Genomic DNA, 19,082 nt, shown 5'->3' with positions numbered 1-19,082 from the left:
CTGATTGAAGTTCTTCAGATTGAAGATGCTGATGCGTTGGGAGAGGGGAAACGTTGAAATCTGTTGTTGCTCGCGATGCAAATGTGCGTGTTGGATACTAGGTGATGGGAGTGAAGTGGAGATGCCGGCGGGGGTGGAGGGTGTAGCTTGTTGCTGTTGATGGACTAATTTGCTGCTGCTGGATATGCGACTATTCCGCGACTATCAGTTTTATGAGCGCTGGTGTCGTCTGTGCACTGCTGCTGTCTGGTCTGCCTTGGATCACTTTAGATTGATACAAGGTAGATTGAGATAAGAGAGGACGAACGAACCAACCAAACAAAAACCAATGCTGTAGCGAGATAGGTAAATGTAGGAGGGTAAAGTTGGTAGGGTATGAATTGATTAATTAATTACAAAGAGTTGATGAATGAATGAATGAATAGTGGTAATTAGTTGTTGTTGATTATGACAAGACTACTACTACTGAGCAAACATGAAGGTAAATATTAATTGATTAAAGAGTTGATAGCACTTGGCTTGATTGTTGGAGATTGAGAAGAAGTGAGGGAGGGAGGACGAGTCTAGACTTTGTACTTCCAACTGACTACTACTACTTCTTGTTGTTGTTGTTGCTGCTGTGGGAAAATGTACAGAAATGTTCCTGTTGCTGCTGCTGACTGCTGACGATGACGATGAGGGATAACTAAAATGTGTTTGTTGTTGCTGTTGATGATGATGATGATGACTCGTTTGAGTTTGAAAGTATTCTTTAAATTTGAAGCGTTGATAAGTGGTAAGGGGCTTGAATGATTGATTGATTGATTGATTGATAACTTATTATAACTAGTCTATTTGATAGTTGTTTGACTTTGATGTAATTATTATTGTTGTTGTGAGAATTGAATAAACAAAGCTTGTTTCCTCCCTCTCTCTCTTCAATTCTCAGGCATTCCCACTCTCTCACACACATACACCAACCCACACTATTCCAACTCTTCACACACTCTCACTTTCGGCCAACACTCGCAACAACTCACCTCAGGTCATTATTTTTCTCAGCACACTGTCTCTTTTGCTAAATAATTCAGAAAATGGAAGGAAGGAGAGTGATGCATCACTCACACGTATTTACACTTGGGCGCCTCACGTCTGAGGCCTTCTATGACTTCCACATGAAGACACAGGTTACTGAAGACCAATTGGGCAACTTTTGGAAGATCCAACAACTAAATTATGTGATTGTTTGATTGAACGAATGACAAATGATTGGTGATGTTGGTTGATAGTGTTGGGGGAAATGATTGGGTTGGTGGTGGCCCAGTTTGGAAATGGTTGGAATGGTTCCCTCTACTTGGACATTGAATAACTGGATTGATGAATGAATGATTGACAAGTGTTGACAACACACAAAAGAAAAGAAGGAAACCTGTCCATATAGTTTTTAGTACTGGTTTATTGTTGAAGGGCTTGGGTCCTGGCTGGGGCACGCATAGTCACACTGGAACGAAAGATTGAGTTTAGGCAGTGGCGGTCTCCTCGGTTCTCTCGACGGCAACACCGGTCTCCTCAACTGGGGCTGGGGCAGCAGCAACTGGGGCGTTCTGGTAGTGCTCGAGCAACTTGGCGATTTCGAACTTGGGCTGCTTCAAGACCTTGACCTTGCGGATGTAGGTGTTGTTCAATGGGAAGTACTGGGAGCATTGCTTCTGGATCTTCTCAGAGATGGTCTGGTCGACGAACTTCTTGACGACGGAGGCGAGGTCGGTGGCGGTGATCTCGGCGTTGATGATCTCGAACATCTTCTTACGGATGAGCTTGACCTTGGAGGACTTGGCGTACGAGGTCTTCTTGGCTTGCTTCTCGGAGGCCTTCTTGGTGAAGGTGATGGCAAACACGCGGAGGGTGTATCCGTCGGTGGTCTTGACATCGACGAAGCACTCGATCAAAGTGGCCCACTTGTGGATGAGGGAGCGCAACTTGTCGGAGGTCATGTCCATACCGTGGAAGTTGGTCAACACGGACTTGCCCTCAACCTCGTCGGCTCTCAACTTGATCTTGCGGAAGACGTGGTTCTCGTCGTTCTTCATGTCACCGAGGCAGACATCGAAGACACGTCCCTTCAAACCATCAGAGGCGAGCTTGGTACCCTGAGTACGGTTAACTGGGGTGTAACCAATCTGGTTCGACTCGTTGGGCTGGAAGAACACGGTTGGTGCTCTTACGTTGTACCACTCCTTGCGGGAGAATGGGTCAACCCTATAATATTATTAATCAAGTTGTTTGATTGATTGTGATTGATTATGAGTTTGATGATTGTGATTTTATGAACGAGTGAATGTTAGTCATCAATATTCGTTAATTCTGTGTTTTGTTCATGTCAATGTATGTATACATACTTCTTTCCTCCCTTCTTGGATCCCTTCTTCTTTGATTTGCTGTTTGATTATTAATAAGAATGTTTAAGAAGAAGTAAAGCGTTAGTAATCATTCAAGTATCATTGTATCAACATCATCATCATCACCATCAATTGTGTTGTCAACATCATAATTATCAACAACTGTCACTACTACTACATCTATGTTGTTCTATCTGTTCGTTCGTTTGATTGATTGTGTTTGTCTTGTGTTATGTACATCGATCATTCAATCCAATGATGTTATTCGCTTATTGTATCAACTTGATTCACCAATCCAATTATTTGTTGTTGTCAATGTTATCGTTGTAATTGTTATCGTGTTGTTGTTGTTGTGTTATATTGTTGTTGATATTGTTGAAGATGTATGTTGTTGACGACGCAAGAGTTTGGTGAGCGACAATAGAGATAGACATACTCAGCCATTGTTCTCTGTGGTTATGCGGAAAGACTAAAAGGGCGATGTGAATGCTCAGAGGCTCGTTTTGATATGCTCTGTCCTCCCCGCACGCTTCACTCTGATCTCAACTAAAAATTGAATTAAATAAAAATAAATGACAAAGAAAACAAGTTGAGAGGAGAGCGAGAGTTGTTTTCAATGCAAAAATTAAATGCCCGGGCTTTCCCTCTGCCCTACTTCACGAAGTTCTTAATATTTCAATTCATTTATGGGTTTGAGTAGATTGAAGAATGAATGAACTTTAGATGTGCTTGTTGACTCATTCTTTCATTTAATCAATCATACTATATTCTATACTTATAATACAAGTTAGATAGAGAGCAATGGTCAGAAGTAGTAATAATAATAATGATGATGATAGTGATGATGAAGGTGTTGGATCAGATATAATGTTACTTGGCAACTTGAAACAGAGATTCAGTAATATGTTTGGAGATGATGTTGATGAAGATGAAGAGGATGAGGACAAGAAGGCCACTTGTGCAAATGCTCATGTGTTTGTTGATAAATACTTTGGAGATGTGATTGGATCATCGATTGGATTACAATCAGTTATGGCATCATGCGTCTCATTCAATGTCCTCACTCAATCATTCACTGCTCAGCAATTGGATAGATTGGCAGTTTTACAACAATTACATGGTGATCACAACGAAGACGATCAACAACCTTGTATGAAGGTTGTATTCTTCCTGTCAACATATCTCTGGGACTATTCCGATGCAATCAAGATGCTGCTTGGTCATCATAAATGGACTTCATGCCAAATATACTGCGCGATCAGTGAGTTGGCACATCTGTCACATCCACATCCTCCAGTGTCCTCTCGTTCATCATCCCCAGTGTTGACATCGGCCAACGCCAACGATCGATCCGCTTCATTCAAACCCATCTATCATCGATTCGAATCGGACTTTAACGACATACTTGATGACTCACATGGCGGTGTCGAGAAGAATCGTTGTACAATCAGTTACTTCCCTACATGTTACAGTATGCCCTACAGCAACTACTTCACGATTCCCGTGCAGGCCAACATTTTCCCTCCACTATACTTTGCCCAAGAGATGCGTCCTCATGAGTCCAAGCTTGCCAAACTACCCAATGCCATCCAAGAGGGTGTTCACCTGACCACTCATTCACTACTATCATTCCTGGCCGATCTACGTCTTGGTGCATCCAATGGCGAGGACCTCAGTATTTTCCCCGTGGGTCAATACTCCACATTCTTGGCTGGCGAGATACACGCTGTTCTATCAACGGCGACCAAAGTCCAAACCGATGCCTATCATCCAATATCATTAGTACTCGTTGATAGGGTAAGTAGATGATTGATTGATCACTCACTCACACAATACTGATCATTCAAACAAACGCACAGTATCTGGATCTCGTCAGTCCATGCGCACACTCTGATAATGCACTTGATAGAGTGTTCCAGACGACATCCACGTCAGACAATCAATCACCTCATTTCAATATTGACCCTGTGTTTGCCACCTCCACTCCATCTTTCAAGGCCACATCACCATCACCAACACCTCATATATATGGCAGCATATCATGTCTGAATGATGGCGACCAGGATCACATCTGGAGTTCAATGGCTTCAAAGACACTACGTGACGCGATTGTATTGCTCAAACGACGTGTTGTAGACATTGTCGCGCAAGAGAATATCCACGTGGACATTGCAGCGGCTGCTAGTAGCTCTGGTGGTGCCATGAATGTTTCCTCACTTGTACAGCTACTAGAGGTGCTCAAACAACATGGACTGACGCTCAAGTATCGCAACGTTGTCCAGGCATTGTGCGCAATCATTCAAACACTCCAATGCAGTCAACACCAGCACTGGGATAACCTGCTATCGATTGAGAAGATCCTGTTGCTCAGCGCAGGGTTCACAGGTTCTAATGACGACGATGATGACGATGATTCGTCTCAGAGCCTACTTGGACAGATATCGGAGTTGATCAATGCGCCAGTGTCCAATGCCGACAAAACAATGTATACGCTACAGGAGATACTATTATTGTGCACCTTTGCATTCTCACTCAAGGGTGAGGCAGGGTTCACCGAACAAGAGCAGGACAAGTTGCAAGAGTCACTACAGACACGTGTGGCCAGTCTGGATCGGGAGCAACTCGCCTCAGATCCATTGCTCAGCCAGCTGTTTGGCGAAGCGGGCAAGGATGGAGAGGAGGACATAGAGGCAAGACAAGATGAGGCATTGGAGGGCCTGTTCGAGACACTCAGACTCATATCCAACTCAAGGAAGAATATGCAAGAATTCAAGTCATTGCTCAAGGGTGGCATGTCAGGCAGCACCTATCAATCATTGTTGGGTCAACTAACCAAGGCAATGCTGGAGCAGACTGATCAGAAGGAGATCAAGGCACTCGAGAGGTTCAATCCATCAAGACTGGGATCACTCCTAACCAAGGGATTCGGCAGCTGGGGCATGTCCAAGAGATCACAACACATTGTAGACAATCGCAAGATCATAGTATATGTCCTGGGAGGTGTAACCTTTGCCGAATTGAAAGAGGTCCACGATATTGTTGAGCGTGCCAAACGATCATCACTCTCCACACATCAAGTTATAATTGGAGGTAGTTGCATAGCAACTGGAGCAACAATACTCGATGGTATCCTTTCATATATCAATATGGATGCTTAACAATGTCAGTCAACAACACTGATTGATCGATTGATCATTCGAAATGAACCACACACTTCCACAAGTTCTTGTGAACTTGAACCAAAACCACTTTGTTGTTGAAGTTGATTGATGATCTTGAAGTTATAATATATATTAAATCTTAAGATTAAGAATGATAAGTGCATTGTTCTTGATGAACAGTAAGGGTGAGGTACTCATCTCTCGTATATACAGAGATGATATCAGGTATAGTTCATTCACTCAATCAAACAATCAATCACATCATCAAGGACTGACACTCCTTTCTCTCCCACCCATCATCCAACAATGTTAGCCGAGGTGTTGGAAATGCATTCAGACTGGAGGTGGTCATGTCACAGGAGAATAGGTCACCGGTTAAACAGATTGGATCGTCAACATTTATGTATATACAACAGGGAGGTCTATATGTTGTGGCAGTGACCTCAAAGAATGTCAACGCTTGCATGGTGTTTGAAGTGTTGCATCAACTAGTCGATCTCTTCAAATCATACTTTGACACATTCAACGAGGAGTCTATCAAGAACAACTTTGTACTGGTATATGAGTTGTTGGATGGTATGGTCGTTCATAGTCAATCATTCATTCACTCAATCAATCAATCAATCGCTGACACTCATTATGCATGTCGACATATGATCGATCACAGAGATACTAGACTTTGGATACCCTCAGAACTGCTCCACTGAGGTGTTGAAACTGTACATTACTCAAGGACAGGGCAAGTTGAAGTCAATTGACAAGGTATGATCCAGTCGATCCAATCAATCCAAGATCCATATCATATGGAATCATCCCATCACTCACTCACTCATCTCAACTCAATGCATTCCTACCAACCAAACTAGTTGAAACAAGAGAAGTTGGCCAAGATCACTATCCAGGCCACTGGTATCACTCCATGGAGAACACCAGACATCAAGCACAAGAGAAATGAGATATATATTGATGTGGTGGAGTCTGTTAATATGTTGATGTCAGCTGAGGGCAACATACTTCGTGCCGACGTCACTGGACAGGTGATGATGAAGTGCTATCTGTCTGGAATGCCCGAGTGCAAGTTTGGAATGAACGACCGAGTGGTCATGGACAGGGAGCGCGGACCGACGCCCACGTCGGCGCCCAAGAACAAGCGTGCACATGGCGTGGAGATCGACGACATAACATTCCATCAGTGCGTGCGTCTGGGCAAGTTCGACACGGACCGCACAGTCAGCTTCATCCCACCCGACGGTGAGTTCGAGTTGATGAAGTATCGCACGACTGAGTACATCAACCTGCCGTTCAAAGTGCTGCCCATTGTAAAGGAGATGGGACGCACGCGTATCGAGTGTAGCATTACTGTCAAGTCCAACTTCAATGCCAAGATGTTTGGCTCCAACGTCAAAGTCATGGTGCCCATGCCAAAGAACACCGCCGTCTGCAAGATAGTGGTGGCCGCTGGCAAGGCCAAGTACATGCCCGAGCAGGACGCCATCGTGTGGCGAATCAAACGATTCCCGGGCGACACAGAATTCACTCTGCGTGCCGAGATTGAACTGATGGCCTCTGTCAACTTGGACAAGAAGACATGGTCACGCCCACCAATCTCGATGGAGTTCCAGGTAGCAATGTTCACAGCGTCCGGCTTCCATGTACGCTTCCTCAAGGTGATTGAGAAGAGCAACTACACGCCAATCAAATGGGTGAGATATCTGACCAAGGCTGGTACGTACCAGAACAGAATCTAAAAACGACAGACGACTACAGCAACAACAACAACATGATATCCAAATGCCGGTAGAGCTCAGGATACAAGTCCACATCCTCATTATTATTATCTGCTCCACAATTGTAATTATAACAACAAAAAAGAAGAGAGGGAGAGAGTGACATAGAATGATGGAGATCATAATAATAATAATAAAAGTGATAGTTGTATTCCAGCACTTCGGGTGATGATCAGTTAAGCATCTATTATGAGTCAACTAACATCTTTTCGAATATTTTATAATTGAGTAAAGTGTTGTTAATCAAATGACGAGTAATAGCATACCAACTTAAGCTACAGGAACTATAAATAATACCAAATCAAAATGATTAGTTAATATCTACCTCAATCAATAAATTAATAAATTAATCTAAAACATGTTATACAGTATGTAAATAAATATTACAATTGATCTACTTTGATTGAATACATTTATTAACAAACTGTGTATTATTTCTACAGAATCACTTTCTAAGCTCTCGGGAATCACATCCACCCTGTCAATTACTCTTTGGTTGAAACAAAGTTTGCCGGTGGAGTCTCTCAGTCTTTTAACTCAACAGTTGGAATGATTAATGGCGCCATTGGACTTGGTCTTGGTGGAATTCTAGCAGTCCAAATGGGGCTAATATTTCCGTTTAACAACTTTATTTAAAAAAATATACACAGGATTTACCAATCCACTCTTATCTCAGCCAAACATTCCAATCAAAAAGTATCAATTTCAATTGTTTCAGAAAAAGATTGATTAATAATCAAAAATATTAATATTAATAAAATATCAAATTATAGTTGTTCTAGTAGTATTAATATATGTTTGTCAATTAGGGGGAATCGATCGATCACAGAAAAGAAAGTAGAACAAAGTAAATATATATCAGATAATGTAAAATATGTGTCGTTCGAGGGGTAGTATACTGGCTTGTATTGCTGGATTTTATTAGTTATTATCAGTCTATTTACATTATCTCCGAAAAATATTCATTCATTATTATATTAATATTGATTTGCCGATGCCTCAATTACAAATAATGTAATAAGTCTATCTCTTCAAGACCCAAGACTATTTAATAGGAATATATTTTATCTACCCTTAGTTATTCAATCAATTAATCAATAATACTTTATTCTTTATATGTATCATGTTGTACAGTATGTTCATACTTTTCCTTCATTTAATAATCAAAAAAACTAACTCTTTCCATTTGTTTTTTCCAGAATCACTTGCCAACCTCACAGGAATGACCTCCAACTCTGCCAATAACAGCCGGGTTCAGACCAAGTTAGTCGATGGAGTTTCCCAGTCAACCAACTCAACTGCACTCCTTAATACCATTACCGATATTAAATTATATGTTCCAGGTGTTCTTGATGATTCTGAAATCTTTTTAAGTCTTAATCTATAAGTGATTTGAAGACCTATTCAAGAGCACTACTGCCATTCAACACCAAACACAATAACTAAATACTTGAATTAATAAATTCACTCCCTATTATACTTTGATTAGCTCATATCTCATCTGTCTCCAACCTCTATGTCAGTACAAAAGCTGGGCTACCAGAATTGTCGTTCAATGGTTGAGGAAAATGCCTTGGCAATTGGAGTGATCCAGTATTGATTGAGTAGTGGATGTTTATTTATGGATTTGTTGTTTGATTGTTTGTTTGATAGATGGGGAAAGATGTTGTTGTTGGACTCTATCAAAAAATAAAACAATTTGGACAGGTTCCAGACTTATGTAACTGAAGAGAGAGAAACAACCATGGCGAAAGCAGTGGCGTGCGGTGGTGTAATGAAGGGATAAGAGAAGAGAATGATGAGGGCAAAGTGAAAGGGTAGGTAGGAGTGAAAGAAAAAGCATAACGAGTATATTTGGATGAGAGGAGGATTGACATAGAGACGGACGACGAAGTATTGCAATAGAGAGGAAAGAGGAGGTTGGAAAGAAAGATGGAAGGAGCTGAGCTGAGCTGCATGGGTTTGATTGATTGTTTGATTGATTGTTTGATTGATTGTTTGATTGTTTGATTTCATATTGTTGACAACAATAATGATTACATTTAAGCCCAGATCTATGATTGATTGATTGTGAGTTAGTATCCATTTGTTGGTTGAGCTGCTACTACTATCACATACCTTAAGGAGACTGTCCCAGCTTCCTGTGCAGAGAGCCATGCCATCAGCAGAGACACCAAGGCAAGAGACACGGTTGCCGTGGCCAGTGAGAGAGACAACACGCTCGCCCTTGAGCGTGTCCCAAATGTTGCATGAAAAGTCGTCGTAGCCGGCAAACATGAAGCGACCAGACAGCGAGAAGCCGACCGAGGTAATGCCACAAAGAATGACGTCGTGGGTGTACTGCATCAACTCACGGTCAGCACGAATATCAAACAGTCTGCAAGAGGCATCGTCCGATCCAGTACCGAACGACAGACCGTTGGGGAAGTACTGCACGGCGTTGATATCAGCATCGTGGCCAGTGAATGTCTGGACACACTTGCCTGCACGGATGTCCCACAACTTGGCGGTGGCATCACAAGCACCAGAGATGAAGTAGTTCTTGTCTGGTGAGATAGATACACTATTATTATGATTGATTGATTGATTGATGTTAGTGTTGGTTTGTTGGTCGGTGGATGGATGGATGGATGGATGGGTCGCGCAAACATACCTCATGACATCACCATTGTGATCGGAGAACTCGGTGATCTTTGTTCCGTTCTCAATGTCCCAGAGAATGCAAGACATATCACCACTGCTAGTAACAATCTGTCTGTCGTTGAGGAATCTGCAGCAGGACAAGTAACCAGTGTGCGAGTTGAGCTCGCGGCACACTCTGATTGGCACCTCTCTGCTGCGCAGGTTGTAAATCGAACAGATATTATCCAAACCTCCACAAGCTACAAAGTTGGCGGTCGGTGAATATGCGCATGTCATTACCCATGATGATCTAATAATAATAATAATAAGTTGTTAGATATTGTTGACTGTGTTCACGTGACGACGACGACAACATACCTGAGTGGAATGGCGTGGACCTTGTTGGTGGTCAAACCGTCCCAGACCAAGAGCTTGCCGTCTTGGGAGGCAGACACAAGATGAACAGAGTCCTCAGCCCAATGCATGGCATAGATCTTGGCAAGATGGCCCTTCAATGTTCTCCTGACCTTAATCTTTCCATCAAGCTTTGGCAAGTTTGGAAGATCACGTGTGTATACCTTCACTGTATATCATTGATGTTGATGATGAGGGAGATAAGGTGTCAGTCCAATCTTGTTTCATAATAATCATTCTAATTGACTGAATGACTACATACGAGAAGTATCATTCATAACATCTCTGTTGGTTCTAATTTGCTCCTTCATTGCCTCAGCATCTCTGCGAGCCTGTTGAATCTTTTCTGAAATATCTGTCATTCTGTCTACACTTCTGCTGTTTCTTTCTGTATTTTGTTTAAAATGTGCACAATGCTATTCTTTTGATTTGATTTGATTTGATTGGTATTACTGTAACAACAACAACAACAACAATGTTGGACGCTATATAAATAATAAATTGAATTGGATTTGTTGATTGATTGAATATGTAATATGTAATATATATATATTTATGATTATATACACAAGGTAGTAGGTATTACCAAGTCAGCGTCTGTCTATCGAATGATGATTGAAGATAATGATTGATTGATTGATGGTGCTGAGTGAGAGATTGATTAAAAAGTGATAATGAAATATACAAAATGAATGAATTAATGCTTGAATGAATGAAAAATAATGATGTTGTTTATGTCTGTCTCAAGGATTGAAAGACAACCTCCTCACCTCAAAGCTTAAAAAAAACAACAACAAAAACATAATAAATCAAATTTTTATTATTTTGATGGTTGGGTTAATGATGACCGTGAGAGAAGAACTTGTTGTTGTGTATGATTGTGAGTGTGCGTGTGTGATAAACAATCAAGATCCCATCTCAGATGAATGATTACAAATAATATTAATAATAATTAAAAAAATCCTAAAAAAAATTGTATACCTCATCATTAAAGATCTTTGTCTATATCAAGTAATTAACCAAATATGTGTTTATATATATTTTTATATGTTTACACATAATAATATTATTTGTATCTCTTTGACAATTATTTGTTCGATTGATTGCCCACACACATCTTTGGAGATCAACACAGAGAGAGATAGAATGAATGAATCCACACACATTAAGGTGACTTGGAGATTAGCATTGGTGAGTCACACAGAGTCACGAGTCAAAATTGTGTTGGAGGTAGAGTAATGGGCTGCTCTGTCTGTGTGTGTTGACTGTGACAGCTGAGTCCAAGTCTGAGTCAACAAGGGTCATCCATATGGTTGGATGGCTGTCAATGTGTCTAGTGGTGTTGTTGTTGGCTGGCTGGCTGGCTGCATTGCATTGCATTGGCTTGCTTGGTATTACCAACATATGTTAAATAACAAACATAATTAATAGCCTTTGACGTGCACTCTGGGATCAGATCACAAGCTGCTGCTTTGTTTATTTGTTTGCACCTCATTCATTCATCAATCATATACACATTATATTGTATTAGCTAATAAGATAGAGATAGATAGATAGATAGATAGATAGAATGGTCGCAACATCAGTCACACCTGCCCCTCACTCACCTCCTCATTCAGCCACACATTCGAATGATGTTGTCGTAGTCAAGCCAAATACATCGATGACTTCAACACTCTCATCACTCTCTAGTCAGTTGTTGATCAAGATATTCAATTATGTACTGCACCCCTTTGAGTTCTGTAACAATCGTGTTCGTAACGATCGTAGCTACTGTTACATCGATCGCTATGACAATGTGAACAACGTGGTGGCGCGCTACGGTCTGTTGGCCAAACGATTCGCACGAGACATCGTACCGCGATTGACTCCTCGACTACAGCTCTTCATACAAGATGGCCAGGACCTGCGTCGAATGCTTCGTCTGGCACAGCACGGCTTGCTCGATGGCCGCTCCATTCAGTTTGGCCACATTGACGTCACGCGCTACTCCCTGACCAAGCAGCGTGGTTGCATGGCTATCAAGGGCGTGGAGTTGCCCTCACTCACCATGCCTTCGATGCCCTTGATCCGAAGCATATCGATCGAGTCGATGCTGTCCTCGCCCAACTTCCTTCTTTCACTCATACGCTACACGCCACTCACTCGTCTCTCCCTATCAACTTGCGACTTCTCCGTCGACCAGTATCCCGACCTCGTCAGTGTGTTGACCGCGCTCACATCCACCACACTCTCATCACTCAAGCTGTTCCATCCCTTAATGATATCACATATCGTCCAGCAGCAAAGCAGTGGCGACAGCAGCAGTAGCGGCGACTTTATCCAACAGCTAACAGACAGATACCTTCAGTCGTCGACTTGCTACCAAGCTTTGACCAATCTCAGCATCACTGGATACTCTGAACACAGTTTAATTTCACTGCTCAAGCTGCCCAACCTCCGTCTCACCAAGTTGAAGCTATACGCGACGAGCAGTTTGGACGAGGAGCTGTGTCGATGCATTGCCCGCCTAGTCAGTCTCGAGTCGTTCACATTCTGCAGCAACAAGATTGACTTCCGCTCGACATCCCTCCACGAACTGCCCGCACAGCTGCCCGCGCTCACCAAGCTCAACCTCTCCAACATCTTCCAAGAGGAGGCCAGTCACTTGAGCACCATGCCCATGCCGCGACCCCTTTCATTCTTCCCGATCTTCCCCTCATTGAACACACTGATACTGAGTCACTTCAACATACCCGAGTCACTGGTTATCACTATCTTCTCTGGCCTTCAACAGCTACAGCACTTGCAGACACTGATCATTGAGAGCTTCTACACGATCACTACGACGGCCATGCAACATCTGGCCAAGTTCTTTGCGACCAACAAGTCATTGGAGACCATCTCACTCATATCATTGAGCTACGACGAGCCATTCGACCTGATATTCCTGGCGCTGAGGGATCATCCAGCTCTCAAGAACCTCAGGTTCACGCCATTCTACAAGAATCGATTCCAACTCAATGACAAGGAGTCCAAGGACATCGAACAGTTCATCGACACGTGCTCCACACTGCAGACATTCCAGTTCTACCAGGTCAACTTCCCACCATCAGTGATGCGAGCACTACTCACACATCAAGGTCTGCACACGATTGAGGTTGGCAAGCTGACCAGTGTCAATGCCATCACCGAACTGCTCTCGACCAATCACTCGATACGACATGTAAAGTGCACACTCGTGGAGGCTGTTGACGTGGATGTCTTGGCATTCCTGCGATCGATCAGTCAACTAAAGATTGGCGAACTACATACACTCAGTCTCTACCTCATTGTCTCGAGTGAGGAGTTGATCGACTACCTAATCGACATGCTATTCCTTGCCAAGGCACCCAACTACTTTGTCAGTCTATCACTCAAACTTGATCCATACTGTCCAGATCAGGCAGTCAACAGACTGTTGAATCACATCATACCATCCTACAACAATTTCAAAGACGATAACAACAATAATAACAACAACAACAACAATAGTGAAGACGACAGTAATATCAAGAGAACAACAAGTTTGGAGAAGTTGAGTATTGAACGAGTATCATCAGTTAAGCAACCAATATGCTTTGGACGAATATCCAAACACCTGGAGCGAACACAACAATCACAGCCACAGCCATTCCCAATCAAAGAAGACTTCCTCCATGTACTTTTCCAAAAGAACCTCCTATCCGAATGGGAATAAACCCTTTGTGACGGTCGGTCCGTCCGTCTCTTTACAATACATCACAAACTTGTGTATATTATTAACAAATCAATTGATTAATCAATCCATTTGAGCACTTTATAATTTATAAATGTTTATTAATAATATTTATATATATATAATTAAAGTTATTAATAACTTTAATAATATTAATACCGATAAGATGGATGATGATCGCCAGTTAAATTGTATAATACAACCTTATTTTTAAATATATTAATCAAAGACGATACAAATACCAATTAGGTGATCAGAGTTGTTAGAGGTACACCAAGTTGAACCGGTACTCTAACGAAGTCGACATTGGATTTACTTAAGTGTGGAGATGTATGTTGTATCAATCAAGATGAGGGTGTTAGTGAATGTGTGTATCCAACGGAAATAGATACTCTGGAACCCACACCTCTTTGTCGACCCCTAGTGATTGAATTGGTGATTGATTGATAAGCTGATTTAGGTGTGTTTGGGGGTATGTTGAGTGACTACTAAGAGTGAGGTACGAGTGTATTACATTCTTTAAATTAATGATACCACAATCCGGTTCAGAATGTTCGTGAACTGCCTGCTATCCTGGATAGGCTTGATCAGTGAACAATGATCACATGATTGATTAAAAGTATGAATCATTCAAATTGATTACAACTACAAATATTATAACAATAACACAAACATATACAAATTTATATATATACTTAAAAATGATAAATAATAATAATAATAATAATATAAAGATATTTATAATAACTATAATATTATTGATTGGAACGACCAAAGCTGGAATGATATATGAAGGAGGTGATCCTGGTGACTTTGACTTTTATTTATTCGTCGAGCAATGGATATACTCATTCTGTGATACTCAATCATGTTTGCCAGGCAAGGAAAGAGAGGCATTCACTATCCACGGTCTGTGGCCAAACAATAATGATGGAAGCTATCCAAGTTTCTGCAAGGGCCAGCCATTCGATGTCGATGAGATCGCCGACATTGAGCCACAGTTGGACACGATCTGGCCCTCGCTGACAGGACCCAACCCAGACTTTTGGGCACATGAGTGGAGCAAGCATGGCACATGCTCAATCACCGGTCCGCTGGCCGACCTGCACGACTACTTCTTCGCCACGGTGCACATCTATCAGACGTACAACATTACGGGCGGACTAGCCCAGTTCAATATCCTGCCGTCGGACAACGCAACCTACTCGGCGCCAAGTGTTGTAGATGCCTTGTCCAAACAGTTTGGCGTCACACCACTGATCCAATGCACAGGCAATCGTTTGGTGACCGTTGCATTCTGTTTGACCAAGGACCTGAAGCTGATGAGCTGTCCAGCATTGAACGGATGGAGTTGCAGTGGCAATGTAATCCTTCCTGCAACATAACAAATAATAAACTACCATGATATGACAACGATGAATGAGTGTAATGAACAATGCGCTGATATTGATTGATTGATTGATCGATCGGCTCAATAGTATTGTCGGTTTTGAGCTTGGGGTGGCGCGCCCTGGGCTGTAGCTCTGGCCGCACGGGCAGCCGCAGTCGCATTGGCAGTTGATGCATAGAAGCTGTAGCCCCATCCAATAGTGAAGACTAGTAACAGTAGTGTGGCCATTCGATCAAAGTATTTGGGTCTTGTGATTTGGAAACTCCACAAGGCCGCCAAGAACAATCCAGTGAGCGTGTACAGACTCTTTGATGTCATCCATGAGGTTACAACAACTGATTGTTGTTGATGATGTTGATGTTGTTGTTGTTGCTGCTGTTGTTGTTGCTGTTGTTGATGTTGTTGATCTGGTTGGTCTGTTGGAGGTCGTATTATACAATGTATTGTCGGTGGGACTGCGTAAGGGTCGTCGAAAGCAGCACCATAAGAGACCAATGTATTGGAATCAATCATTGATCGGCCACCATATATAAACATTACCCTGTTGCCATTCTGCATATCAAAGGGGAATAACTAAGGTTCAGTTGGTCGGATGGTCGGATGGTCGGATGGTCGGATGGGAGACATGTTAGCAACTTTGAAGTGATTGTCCAATGAAGTCCACGGGACATGGCAGACTTACGTATGATTTGAGCTCGGCAACAGTACTGACACGTGACCTTCTGAATCTACGATGATGTGTTGTCTCTCGCTGAATGATGTTGATTGATACCAAGTCATCAACATCAACATTGTTATGTGTTTCATCAAAAGGTTGATCACTTGTTTGTTGGGATTGTTGAGTTTGAGGTTGTTGTTGTTGTTGTTGTTGATGTTGTGATTGATTTGGATATCTCCATGATGTATATGTATTACTTATATAAGTTGATATATCAGTATATATTCTTGGTAATAGAGTTGAATTTCTCCATAAGAAGAATGACAAGAATATAAGTGTCAATGATAATAACAATGAGTACTTGTCAATCATACTCTCATGTTCATAATCATATCCATTATCATTACTATCATGACTATCATCATAATCATAGTATTCATTATGTTGATCCATCTTTCTATATATATCTAACCTATCTATCTCTTTAACTTATAATAAGTATCAATAATTGATTAATTAATTATTTGAAACTATGATGACACAATGATGAACTTGACTTTGAAAAGTGGTTGGTTCTCATGACTCATCACCTATCCCATAATATCAATGTGAATGGGCATTAATGTCGAGGTGTAACTATTATAACTATCAATATTCAATCTTCCGATGCATTCGGTTAATGAGAATTGTCATGTCTCCATTGGATTGAACAATGAATCTGGATACCTTATTTGGGCGATGTTGATTACTCCCTCAATTGATTCGGGTAGGCTACTACTATGTTTGTTCTTTTGCAAATATCTGATTGATCGTCAGACGAGACAGTTTCAATTGATTTGATGAAGTGAAGTGATCTCCACCAGGTCACACAAGCACCCTTGGCATTGGACACCCTATTTTGGTGAATGAATGAACTGAATCACCTTTGTTGTGTGTGTTCAATGCGGCAAAACAAACAAACACAACACTTCAGCTCTCTCTTCTACTCTGCTCTACTCTCCCTCACCACTCATCCATCCATTCACCTAACTTACTTACTCTCTATCACTTGTTAACAAACAACATCTACATCTACATCTACATCTATGTATATGTTTATAACATATAGAGAATTATTACAAATACAAATACAAATACAAATACATCATTGTGCAAAATAGGAGTTTCAATGAAATGGACAGGACAGATCATATCCCTTCGTTAGACATCATTGATGATGATGTTGTTGATAACAACAACATAGTTGCTAAGGAGGATGAACAAATCAATCATCAGATGTCCCTGCCTCATCATCATGTTGAATCACCATCATCATTGTCAACACCAACACCTTCATCATTTGCCGTACCTCTGGCATACCCTCCAGAAGAACCAACAATAGTGGTGGCATCACCAACCATCAGTAACTCCACAGACACCTCACCAATACAACCAATATCGATATCAATGGAATCTGCAACAACTCCAACATTCCTCTCTCCAACCCCAACAACAACTACCACAACAACTACAACTACGACCACTACTACCTCTTCTTCTTCACCTATAACCAATTCAGGTGAACTCAAAGACTCAACAGACTCCCAACAATCAAACAATAACAACAATAACAACAACAACCATAGTGCATTACTCAATGGTATATCGGAACAAGTTCAAAATATAGTGATTGCATGTGAGAGCAGCAGTCCTTCACTCAGACCAAAGGTTGTGGCGCGAGGCGATCCAATCACCAGCTTCTTGGATCCGCTGATCCCAATCGAGATCGTCAACTACATCTTCCTCAATGTGGGCGCACTTTACCTGCCGCCACTGCTACGTGTCAACCGTATGTGCCTGCGAACGGGCATGAGCAAAGGCCTCTGGGCACTCTTTGTTCAGAACGACTTCAAGATCACTGGCTCTGACCTCCTGGCCATGGAGCGTCTGAACGGAGGCGCGCGCTCGCTCTACGCCAACCTCTACTTCCGTCGCAAGAACAGCATCAAGCCACCCAAGTCGACCAATCCACTGGTGCGCTTCTTCCTCAAGCCCATCTCCAAGCTGCCTGGCCTCTTTAGTCGCAAGGAATTCAAGATACTAATGTACGGTCTCAATGGCGTTGGCAAGACCTCCATGCTGTACAAGTTTGCGCGCGGCGAGAATGTGCGCACCAGCCACACCAATGGCTACAACGTTGAGGTCGTCGAGTACAAGTCGTGCGACTTTATCTGCTGGGACATTGGCTATGAGAAGTCGATCGTGCCCGTCTGGCACCACTACCTGCAGGACACGCAGGCCTTTATCTTTATCATCGACAGCACGGATCGTGCTCGCATGCGCATGGTGCGCGAGGAGCTGTGGCGTATGCTCACCGACAAGAACGTTGTAAAGATTCTGAACAACTTCCGAACGCCAAACACAACGCAGAGTGGCAACGGAGCCTCTGGCAACGGACATCGTGTACGTGTCTTAATCTATGCCAACAAGACCGATCTCCCAACTCCCATGACAACACTAGACATCACACTGGCACTATCACTCTTCAATCTGCCCAAGCATATCTTGTGGCATGTACAAGTAAGTCCTGGCCTTAAACACTCAATCAATCATGCAATCATTTACTAACATTTACTTACTCGCACTTGATCCAGGGATGCTCTGCAACTGCGGAAGAAGGCGACGGACTATATGAAGGATTGGATTGGCTAAGTTCTCAATTTGAGGAGGATTGAAGATGCTTCAACCATAATCAAACTTACATTAAAAGTACATAACGTTGACATGACATGTTTGATTGATGATTGATTACCGATCCAGATATTTTGATCGATCCAGAAAAGTGATTGTGTCGCTGACTGTCTGATCGATTGAATGAATGATCATTGTTCACATCACATGTACTACAACTAATAATAACAACAACCAACAGATAACAACAAGATGGAGACATTACC

General features: G+C 42.1%; 8 protein-coding genes across 8 annotated transcripts; 5 read left to right on the top strand and 3 right to left on the bottom strand.

Annotated features, from left to right (window-relative positions):
- Nucleotides 1-1,499: 1,499 nt before the first annotated feature.
- On the bottom strand, nucleotides 1,500-2,822 carry SAMD00019534_061200 (hypothetical protein; the record flags this gene model as incomplete). The annotated part of the gene is made up of 3 exons (XM_012898718.1): nucleotides 1,500-2,238; nucleotides 2,379-2,417; nucleotides 2,815-2,822. The coding sequence occupies 3 exons, from the start codon at nucleotides 2,820-2,822 to the stop codon at nucleotides 1,500-1,502; spliced, it is 786 nt and encodes a 261-aa protein (XP_012754172.1).
- Nucleotides 2,823-3,179: 357 nt separating this feature from the next.
- Nucleotides 3,180-5,536, top strand: SAMD00019534_061190 (hypothetical protein; the record flags this gene model as incomplete). The annotated part of the gene is made up of 2 exons (XM_012898717.1): nucleotides 3,180-4,175; nucleotides 4,238-5,536. 2 exons carry the CDS (start codon nucleotides 3,180-3,182, stop codon nucleotides 5,534-5,536), a joined length of 2,295 nt encoding a protein of 764 aa, XP_012754171.1.
- Nucleotides 5,537-5,690: 154 nt separating this feature from the next.
- Nucleotides 5,691-7,287, top strand: SAMD00019534_061180 (hypothetical protein; the record flags this gene model as incomplete). Its single annotated transcript, XM_012898716.1, has 4 exons — nucleotides 5,691-5,764; nucleotides 5,853-6,115; nucleotides 6,207-6,301; nucleotides 6,406-7,287. 4 exons carry the CDS (start codon nucleotides 5,691-5,693, stop codon nucleotides 7,285-7,287), a joined length of 1,314 nt encoding a protein of 437 aa, XP_012754170.1.
- Nucleotides 7,288-9,368: 2,081 nt separating this feature from the next.
- SAMD00019534_061170 (hypothetical protein) lies at nucleotides 9,369-10,724 on the bottom strand (the record flags this gene model as incomplete). Its single annotated transcript, XM_012898715.1, has 5 exons — nucleotides 9,369-9,380; nucleotides 9,445-9,889; nucleotides 9,980-10,258; nucleotides 10,327-10,531; nucleotides 10,625-10,724. The coding sequence occupies 5 exons, from the start codon at nucleotides 10,722-10,724 to the stop codon at nucleotides 9,369-9,371; spliced, it is 1,041 nt and encodes a 346-aa protein (XP_012754169.1).
- A 1,301-nt stretch (nucleotides 10,725-12,025) lies between these two features.
- SAMD00019534_061160 (hypothetical protein) lies at nucleotides 12,026-14,080 on the top strand (the record flags this gene model as incomplete). The annotated part of the gene is made up of 1 exon (XM_012898714.1): nucleotides 12,026-14,080. One exon carries the CDS (start codon nucleotides 12,026-12,028, stop codon nucleotides 14,078-14,080), a length of 2,055 nt encoding a protein of 684 aa, XP_012754168.1.
- A 758-nt stretch (nucleotides 14,081-14,838) lies between these two features.
- SAMD00019534_061150 (hypothetical protein) lies at nucleotides 14,839-15,480 on the top strand (the record flags this gene model as incomplete). Its single annotated transcript, XM_012898713.1, has 1 exon — nucleotides 14,839-15,480. A coding segment is annotated over one exon (642 nt), but the record flags the coding sequence as incomplete, so codon positions are not given.
- A 92-nt stretch (nucleotides 15,481-15,572) lies between these two features.
- SAMD00019534_061140 (hypothetical protein) lies at nucleotides 15,573-16,599 on the bottom strand (the record flags this gene model as incomplete). Its single annotated transcript, XM_012898712.1, has 2 exons — nucleotides 15,573-16,061; nucleotides 16,171-16,599. Coding segments are annotated over 2 exons (918 nt in total), but the record flags the coding sequence as incomplete, so codon positions are not given.
- Nucleotides 16,600-17,319: 720 nt separating this feature from the next.
- Nucleotides 17,320-18,860, top strand: SAMD00019534_061130 (hypothetical protein; the record flags this gene model as incomplete). The annotated part of the gene is made up of 2 exons (XM_012898711.1): nucleotides 17,320-18,705; nucleotides 18,780-18,860. The coding sequence occupies 2 exons, from the start codon at nucleotides 17,320-17,322 to the stop codon at nucleotides 18,858-18,860; spliced, it is 1,467 nt and encodes a 488-aa protein (XP_012754165.1).
- Between the last annotated feature and the right edge of the window lie 222 nt (nucleotides 18,861-19,082).

The sequence above is a fragment of the Acytostelium subglobosum genome, assembly GCF_000787575.1.
Source record: "Acytostelium subglobosum LB1 DNA, scaffold: scaffold11, whole genome shotgun sequence".
Taxonomy (NCBI): Eukaryota; Evosea; class Eumycetozoa; order Acytosteliales; family Acytosteliaceae; genus Acytostelium; species Acytostelium subglobosum.
Note: the sequence above shows the minus strand (reverse complement) of the source record. Positions and strands in the feature narration are given on the sequence as shown.